The sequence below is a fragment of the Pseudochaenichthys georgianus genome, unplaced genomic scaffold, assembly GCF_902827115.2.
Source record: "Pseudochaenichthys georgianus unplaced genomic scaffold, fPseGeo1.2 scaffold_541_arrow_ctg1, whole genome shotgun sequence".
NCBI lineage: Eukaryota > Metazoa > Chordata > Actinopteri > Perciformes > Channichthyidae > Pseudochaenichthys > Pseudochaenichthys georgianus.
Window position 1 is genome coordinate 137,501 of NW_027263102.1, and position 10,035 is coordinate 147,535.

The following is a 10,035-nucleotide window of genomic DNA, read 5'->3' on the forward strand; positions in this document are numbered from 1 at the left end:
AATCATGTCTCTGATTAACCCCTTCAGCCTCTGGACTCTGCAGAGGCTCCTTCAAAGCCAGGTCAGACGAAATCAGCAGTCAACGAGAAGTGGAGGGGAAAAACGATTTACTTGAAAACAGAAAAACACAGCTGAACAAATCAAGTCTGCTGTTGAAGATGGATCAAATCCGTCTTTTATTTATCATCTTTGTTCTACCAAGTACAAAAGTGATTCTGATGAGAAAGGAAAATACAAACAAGACTTATTTTATAACAGGGCAGAAGGTGTGTTTTCCTGTTTGCTCTTGGATCAGAGCAGGAGATAAACTGCTGCGTGACGAGGAGAGATTTCATTAGAAACAGATGATGTGTGTGTGTGTGTGTGTGTGTGTGTGTGTGTGTGTGTGTGTGTGTGTGTGTGTGTGTGTGTGTGTGTTTGTAATTGCAAAAGTGTTTAAGTGAATCCTCGTCTTTGATGTCCATAACCAGAGCACTTTTGAGCGACCTACTTCTTGATCTGTGTGCGTTAATACAAACAACCATACACACACATACACTCTGTAACCCCTGTGTGTGCGTGCGTGTGTGTGTGTGTGTGTGTGTGTGTGTGTGTGTGTGTGTGTGTGTGTGTGATGCAGACCTGTCTCTCTTTGATCTCAGCAGGTCTGCTCCTCATCCAGATGAAGACGGATACCACTCATCCTGTGTCAGTGAATCTTTTCTGAACACTTTTAAGAAGGTATCCACTTCTTTATTTCTCTAAATATCCCACGTGTATTTAAATACTTGGCAGTATGTGCGTCTATTACGATGTATTCTACCTCCTTATTCACATGTGTGTGTATTCTATATATCATTCTACGGTCAATATATTTATATTTACTGTCGATGCCAAGAGGCTTTTACTTATAATAGAGTATTTCTAATCTGTATTGTGTACTTAAATACGACCTGTAGCCGCCAAAATCATAACGAAATAAAACTGAACCCAAAATATAACTGCCGCTGAGGCACCAGAAAGCGAATCGTACGCAGGAATGATCCAAGTCCAGAGACGACGGTAGTTTCGTACGTTTATTTGATGATGATCCAATATCATCCAAGGTACAATAATATCACACTTGAATAGAAACAGAAACAGCAAGAAAATAAATGTTTAACTATTAAATAATACTGTATAAAGCAGTGTATAGCTCCAACACAACCTAACCCAAAGATGCCTTCAAAATAATAATAATAATACGACTTTAAAGGTCCCGTGTCACGGCCATTTCTACTGACCATAGTTCCATTGTTGAGGTCGACTAGAATAGATTCACATCGTGCAATGTTCCAAACTCACATTGGTTTCTCACAGCATCTCTGTGTAGTCTGTGTTTCACTCTGTGTCCTACACGGCTTGTAGGAGCTCCTGACCCCCCCCCCCCTGTGAGCCCAGTGGCCGCCAGCGAGACACAGCGAAACCCAGCCCGAAACACACACACACCCGCAGCCTGGCTGGGAGTGTGTGTGTGTGCTCAGGCTGAGTTCCGCGGTGTTGCGGTGTCTCGCCGACCCCACACCAGTGTGACAGCTCACAGTGTCCCGCTCCTCGCAGCAGCGAGCCTCGCAACGTCCGGCCGAGTGTGTGTATCAAGAGCCGAGTGTAACGGCTCCACGGATTGGCCCATTTGGACCAATCTGCAGAGCCGTTATGTCACTATACCCAAATACGTCACTGAACCCAGGAAGCAAACAATGGGAAAAGATAAATCCCCAACGAGGCGTTCTGGGGCAGCAGACAGGTCTTCTCTGTGTTAGAGTTTTACTCTCAGGGTGTACTTTGAGGGTTTGTGATGTGGACCAGTGGCGGTTCTAGACCAATTTGACTGGGGGGGCCACTGGGGGGCCAGTTATTTTCTGAGGGGGGGCTCAATAAATGCAGGACGAAAAAGAGAACTAGACAGTATGAAGTAATTGCGCATAAGAAAACAATGCAATCCAGTTATTGGTATTTGTTTCAGTACACTTATTTATTTCAGATAGATCTTATAGTTATTACTGTTAGCTTCAGCTTAAGTTATAGTGCCATGTTTGCACTAACACCATATTTATATAAAAATAAAGGCGATGAACAGTTACATCTCTACTTTACATAAGGGTGTCTGCACAATCTCACATTACAGCAACAAAATCCTGAGTACCAGAAAATATACATTTAAAAAATACTAAAATAAAACTTTTCATTGTTAGGGGGGCCACAGGGGGGTCAGAGGTCAGTGTTAGGGGCACTGGCCCCCCCTGGCCCCCTAGAACCGCCTCTGCCCTGCAGACCGTTTACATGCAGAAAAACCTACATAACACAAGAGGGGACGGGTGATAACCAGAAAAGCATGACATGGGACCTTTAAGTAACTCTTAACTTAGAGCTTCTTCCACCAGTGTTTGAACCCACAAGTCCACCGTTGACTTCTTCACTTTCGCAACTGAATTAAAAGCACTTGGCAACAAAGCGTGATCTTTTCGAACCGAACCGAGTACATATCTGAAACTGCAACTGTGGCCTGCTTTACTTCTCCTCCCTGAAGTGTGTGTACCTTTAATCCTGCCACTACATCATGCTCACACATCCCCATCTGCACTACTGGTGAGAGGCCAGGAGCCATGACAATATGTCTCTAAATTAAACAAACAAGGTGTGTGTATGGCCAATAGCAGCAGGGGGCCACGTGGAAAAGAGACACGGTGAATCTTTCTGTATTTGTTCAAATGTCAACTATGTGTCTGCAGAATAGCTCACTCTCTTATGAGGTAACGCCACTTCATAACCGGTCAACAAAACATAAATGGGTCAAGTGACGAAGTGATGGAGTGAAATGAGAACCTATCGACCTAGAAATGCAGGAAGTGCAGTGCGTTGGTAAAGCTCTCAGGTTCTTCTCTGCAGTGTTCGTCACCGCTTTAATATCTCTCCCTGAGTAACTGTGGCTGCGCGTTACCTCGGCTCTCTGGATAAGGCAAGTTATTTATATACCACCTTTCAACACGAGGCAAATCAAAGTGCTTTACAACAATGAAAGACTTTAAAGTTGGGGTAGGTCATTTTGGAGAAACTAGCTTGAGTGCGCTAGAATTAGAAAATACACAACCGGAACAAATCTGCCACTTCCTCACAGAGCCCCTCCCCCAACACACACGAACGCGCACATGACCAATGAGGGCACGAGGTAAGACATTTATTTTGCTTTACAAACCAGTAACACTGGGATATCTATAACTCCCCGATGTCCCAGAGGTCAGTGACCACATGGCCAGGGGCGCCGCTTGCGAACAGGCAAGGCAGTCAACTGCTTGGGGCCCCGGACCAGAAGGGGGCCCCAAAGAAGGGGGCCCCAAAGAAGGGGGCCCCAAAGAAGGTAGATTAAGAAGGTCCACAGCAACGACAACATGAAACACCCTTTAATTTACTGTAACGACACGTCGGGAAACCCCCTCAAGGCGGCCCCATGCACAGCGCGCCGTAAAATGCTGCTTCTGTTGATGCCTTGCTCCGCTCCAAGGGGGGGGGGGGGGGCTGTGCGTGGTGATGAAAAGCTGGTTCGAGGGGCCCCCAGTGAATGTTTGCCCAGGGCCCCCACCGACTCTAGGATCGCCACTGCACATGACGTTGCATAAGCTGAACGCTACGGACCTGTAATGCGTCATTCCTCCTCAAGATAGCAATCGCTCCTCCGTCCTCTCGCCCTGTGTGTCCTCCATGACGCACATTAAGCTAATCGCTGCCGTTTCATTCAGCGTGCAAGCAGCTATGAGCGTTTTACATTAAGTCACATTCATAAAGAGAAGGGCGTCAAAGTTTGAGCAGTGGAACGGAAGTGTTTCCTGTGCTTCTGTTTGGGGTGCCGAAGTGCGTCCAATTGCAAAGTATGGCAAAATGCCCCCAGATAAAAAGGTTGAGTGAAGAACGATGGACCCTTCTCTCACTCAACGGCCGCCATCTTAGCTACATGAACGAAGCTAGCGGATTAGCGGTTGCTCCGGTAAACAAAGCCCTCTTGAAAGATGTGTTTTTCCCCCCTCTATTTAAGCATCGATCTGCTTTACTGGTGTCAAAGAGAATCCAGGGTTCATTCGATTAGGTTAAATGAGCAGTTTGTAATGCTTTGCTACTGCGATGACAACGCTGCTCGCTAGCTTACAGCAGCCATGTGCGATGAGGTAATAAACGGGGTAAAATTCACATTTATAGAAATACATCGTCATCGCCTGCCTCATTGAAGCCACAGTGCATATTAAAATGATAGACTTTCATTATTGTATATTAAATCCATGTGCTACATGCTTTTAATTGAACTATTCACATCTTAAACTGCACTGTAACTTTTATCCATGTATTTTTTTCTTTTTATGTTTCTTTTATTAGCTTTTATTTTTAATGACTGATTTTAAATGCCATTTTCTTAATGTCTTTCGTTTTTGTAAAGCACTTTGAATTGCCTCGTGTTGAAAAGTGCTATATAAATAAACTTGCCTTGCCTTGCCTTGCCTTGCCTTGCCTTGTCCCGCCTTGCCTCGCCTTGCCTTGTCCCGCCTTGCCTCGCCTTGCCTCGCCTCGCCTTGCCTTGCCTTACATATATGCAAATAAGTCCCAATGGACATTTTATTTTTTATTTTATTGTACCTTTATTTCACCAGGATACTGTAGGTCTCATTGAGATTACAAATCTCTTTTTCAAGAGAGTCCTGGCCCGAGGACAGTTGTACAGTTACAGACAATTAAAAAACACACAATCACAACACAGTCAGACACCAAGTTTAGCCAAAGCACTTCCAGACACAGCGGCTGCTTCAAGGTCAGTTAAAGTGGCTTGAAAGTAATGTGCAGAGAAGGATTTAGAATTCACAGGATGTAAATGTCTCTATCGACAAATAAAATATATGTGCATATTTGTCTCTACTTGCTTTCTGATACGCACACATATTTCTTGTTTTGAATAAATGCCGGAATCCACAAAGATATGTATTTTAAAAATGGTTGCAATCGTCATCAAAAATCATATTTGGATAACTCTCAATTACTCGGTGTGTACTAACTATCCAGATGCCTTTCCAGATATTCTTCACATCCTTCCTGCACACTAACTCATCCTCTCATTATTCTGCAGTACTTGTACACAGTCTGTTTATTTACTTTCCCTGTGTGACGCCGGGACACATAGTGACGCTTTTGCCATATTTGTTGCTGACGTATTGATAAAAACACTCCTCACAATCATTTGCTGTGTGTGCATTTTTAGTGACCTTCAGATTAGAGGTCACACACATTTCTTCAGGAGGACAACAGACGATGAGAGGGGGAAGAAGTACTCGCATCACATACTTAAGTACAAGTACAAATGTTTTTAAAATACTCAATTACACTACATACTGATATACACCTGAACATCAGCAGGAGAGGACTCTTTAAAGTAGAGACACTACATACTGATATACACCTGAACATCAGCAGGAGAGGACTCTTTAAAGTAGAGACACTACATACTGATATACACCTGAACATCAGCAGGAGAGGACTCTTTAAAGTAGAGACACTACATACTGATATACACCTGAACATCAGCAGGAGAGGACTCTTTAAAGTAGAGACACTGCATACTGATATACACCTGAACATCAGCAGGAGAGGACTCTTTAAAGTAGAGACACTACATACTGATATACACCTGAACATCAGCAGGAGAGGACTCTTTAAAGTAGAGACACTACATACTGATATACACCTGAACATCAGCAGGAGAGGACTCTTTAAAGTAGAGACACTACATACTGATATACACCTGAACATCAGCAGGAGAGGACTCTTTAAAGTAGAGACACTACATACTGATATACACCTGAACATCAGCAGGAGAAGACTCTTTAAAGTAGAGACACTACATACTGATATACACCTGAACATCAGCAGGAGAGGACTCTTTAAAGTAGAGACACTACATACTGATATACACCTGAACATCAGCAGGAGAGGACTCTTTAAAGTAGAGACACCACATACTGATATACACCTGAACATCAGCAGGAGAGGACTCTTTAAAGTAGAGACACCACATACTGATATACACCTGAACATCAGCAGGAGAGGACTCTTTAAAGTAGAGACACTACATACTGATATACACCTGAACATCAGCAGGAGAGGACTCTTTAAAGTAGAGACACTACATACTGATATACACCTGAACATCAGCAGGAGAGGACTCTTTAAAGTAGAGACACTACATACTGATATACACCTGAACATCAGCAGGAGAGGACTCTTTAAAGTAGAGACTCTACATACTGATATACACCTGAACATCAGCTGGAGAGGACTCTTTAAAGTAGAGACACGACATACTGATATACACCTGAACATCAGCAGGAGAGGACTCTTTAAAGTAGAGACACTACATACTGATATACACCTGAACATCAGCAGGAGAGGACTCTTTAAAGTAGAGACAATATGTATTATGTGTTTTATGTTGTTGTTGTGCTGCATCACTTCTTTTCACCCTCTGTCTGAAACCAGAGCCCAGTCTGCTCTGATTGGTTAGTGAGCCGGGTCAGTTGTGATTGGTCACCTCTTACAGTAGAAATGTCCCTTCCCGATGTATTTGTGTCTGACTGAGTTGAATACACCAACATTAATTATATGTTATTGGTTGATTTAAAGATGGTACACCTCAACACTTTATATACAAGTGTGTATGAATATGTAGACCTGTGCAGAGTCCTTCAGTCATATTGACGAGTGTTCAGAACGTCTTCAGGTTCAGCAAGGTTTATGGTTTCGTTACTTTTGGCCAAACGTGGAGTCTCCGTGGTGCAAACAGGTGTGGTGGTATTTCCTCAGATATAGTGCACATGTGTTTTTATGTATTTCATTCTTTCTAAATTAACTTTGTTCCATCTTTTTGTTTGATGTATTTTCCGCACTTGCTTTTCTTTCCCCTATGTGATGCATCGCCAGAGCAAACGCATTGAAGTTGAAAAAGATACTTGACAATAAACTGGATTCTGATGTGATGAACTTCAATTTCTAATCTAATGTGAAGATGCTTTTGTTATCAATGCAAAGCTGACAGATTGATATTATGTGATGCTCTATAAACATGGCAGGGTGTGAACACTTCAACAACACAGAACACAGAATGAGAAACAATACAAAAGGAGTTTTAGTTTTTTTTTTTTTTATTATATTGAGATTTTCTTTGCAAATATTTACAATAAATATACATTCACTATTTGAAAAAATAGCTCGGATTGCAACGAAACATTCAAGTTTATTTAGCCGTTATAAAATACATGATAAGATGTAAACAACATTATTTCTCCTTCTCCAAAAACACCCCTGAGCCAAGATTCTCCTCTCTGGCATCTGTACAAGGCATGACGTCAACAAAACACGAGTCTCGCGAGGCGACGCCACGTCACGCGCTGGGCTCTGATTGACAGAACAAGAAATGTCTCATGGACAGTGTTTGTGTTCATTTGTGTGGGCAGTTCAAGCAGACTGTCCAGTTGAAGTCCCTGGAGACGGCGCTGCGGCATTACGCACGGCCACCCTGGCGTCTCCACACCTCACGTGTCAGTGTGAGCGCGCACACACACGGCTCCTTCTCCTTTCAAAATATCTGTGTCAAAAGTGTGTGTCTTCACATCTCTTAACTGATCACACACCTCTCTTTGTCCTTGCCCTGCCCGCCTCCTATCGCCTTCTCTTTAATGTACATGAGGTCACTGTGCACGCTGGGTCTGCGCGCGCACGGGTTGACCATCCCAAACGCTTCTCCCGCGTCCTTCATCTTCTTGTTTTTAAGTGACTTGCTGCGCAGAATGTCGCAGTACTGCACGGACACTTTCCGGTGCAGATCGGGGCTCATTTCGTGAGGTAGTTTGGCCAAAGTGAACAGAGTCTGGAACATCTTATCCACGTTCTCGTTGCGCTTGGCTGAGATCTCGAAGTATGCACACTTCTCGTCCCCGGCCACCAGCTGCTCGATCTCCTCCTGCTGCACCTCCCGGTAAAAATCCCGGTCTCCTTTGTTCCCGCAGATCACCAGGGGCACGTCGATGTTCTCCTTGATTTTGTTCTTCAGGCATGACTTGGTCTCAAAGATCTGCTTCTTGAGCCGCTGCACCTCCTGGAAGGAGTCCCGGTTGTCCAGGCTGAAGACAAGGATGAACACGTCACCTGGAGGAAGACAAAGGGATGCTTTGGTTAAACATATGCAACGTTTTTTGAAACATTCAAAGGCTTTACTGTCATATGCATGTGGCTACAGTGTGGCAAGTGTTCTCTCTTTCCTGTAGTGGGTTTAAAGTTGTTGTGCATTTAAAATGACTAAATCCCTGACATGATAAATCCTAAGCTCCTCAAACAATGCACTATATTATAACTAAGCAATAATACAAATAGTGCAACAAACAGAAACTAAATGTGAGATTTAAAACTCTAGAATATAACATGTAGTCGTGCACGCTGCAGCCGTGCACTCATTGCACAGAGATCTCATGTCTGCAGCATTTCACATGTACTTTCCCAACATGTCTTTCTTATTTCTTCATGCAGACCCAGAGTGAGACATTTACCTGTGAGTATGGATAGTCTCCTCATGGCGGGGAAAGGATGGTTCCCGGATGTATCCAGTATGTCCAGCTGGTAAACGTCCCCCTTGATGCTGTACAGTTTCCTGTGAAAGTCCTCGATGGTCGGGGTGTACTGCTCGTCAAACTTGGCGTTCAGGAAACGGGACACGATGGCCGTTTTCCCAACTTTGGTGGATCCCAAAATCACCATCCTGTAGCAGTTCTTTGCTGGGATGTCAAAGTCGCTCTCAGACGGAGACATTTTCTTAATCATGGTTGGTTGGTCTGCTTTTCCCCGTGGAGAGTGTGCGTGAAAAGGCAGGAGAGCGTTGCTTTGGATGCTCTTGGATGCTGTGCTGAGTGTTTCTGTCTTTCTCCTGACTGGAGCCCAGTATTTAAACTATTTTACAGGCTCCTCCCCCTTGTTCACGTCACAGCTCAGCTTCATTCAGTGGCTGGGAAAAGCGGACCAATCTCACACTGGTGCGTCAGTGTGTTATTTCTAAGGAAGGCAGGACGGGCCCACTGGGAAACATTGACCAGTAGAGGCCGAACACAGGGCGTTTTGTAACTCTGAAGGAGGCAGGGTAACCATGCAAGCTAAATAATAATTACCACGGAAGTTTACCAAGTCAATTATTAATGCTTCTTCCGGTGTTTAGCCATATTTGGACACTGTGTTTAGACTTTTGGACATGTTCTACAGAATACAAAACCTCTACAGCGGATGTGAGTTCTGCCTGAGTGAACACTTATGTTTCCAGATAGTTTAAACCAAAAAACAAGCAGTACTGAACCCTGTTGTCAGTGTATTCTCATGCATTAAAAATGACAACATATGCAACAATAATACACCCAAAAACATACTTGCACTTTAAGAAATACCGCCGTTTTGTGTCCTCCACACATGCATGCAAAGTCAGATTATTTAGTGTATTCATTTGTATTTATTCACATCCCCAGTGACTCAGTGCTGCAGCTTCATTTCAACACGGGAGCGCGGAGAGGCTGCAGTTATAGAATTGACCAATAGGGGGCACTCAGTGCAACTCTATCCCTATGAATGGCACGACTTGTAAGAGGGAACAAATATCTATTATATATTGTGTGTGTGTGTGTGTGTGTGTGTGTGTGTTCAGAATAATAACAGCTTCAATGTATTTGTTTAGTGCACTGCCTTCAGGACATTGTGTTATCACAAATGAAAAAAGGAATGCCAATTGCCATATGTAATTATCAGCCGTTATTACGACAGTACAAATATTTGTATGCAGTTCCAGACAAAGCTGTTTCATTATTTTCACTGTAGCGCTTCATACAACTGAAGTAGTTCCTAGAGGAGGAGGAGGAGGAGGAGGAGGAGGCGGAGAAGGAGGCTGTTGCCGGGTGAAACTAGGCAGGAGAAGAGCTGATTCAGACGTATTGATTCAATAATGTTTGCAGC

At 43.6% G+C, this 10,035-nt stretch overlaps 1 protein-coding gene across 1 annotated transcript; it reads right to left on the reverse strand.

Moving 5' to 3' along the window:
* Positions 1–7,216: 7,216 nt before the first annotated feature.
* On the reverse strand, positions 7,217–8,970 carry LOC117443114 (dexamethasone-induced Ras-related protein 1-like). The gene is made up of 2 exons (XM_034079056.2): positions 8,595–8,970; positions 7,217–8,196 (listed from the first exon to the last, which is right to left on the reverse strand). Exons 1-2 carry the CDS (start codon positions 8,863–8,865, stop codon positions 7,667–7,669), a joined length of 801 nt encoding a protein of 266 aa, XP_033934947.1. The 5' UTR covers positions 8,866–8,970; the 3' UTR covers positions 7,217–7,666.
* Between the last annotated feature and the right edge of the window lie 1,065 nt (positions 8,971–10,035).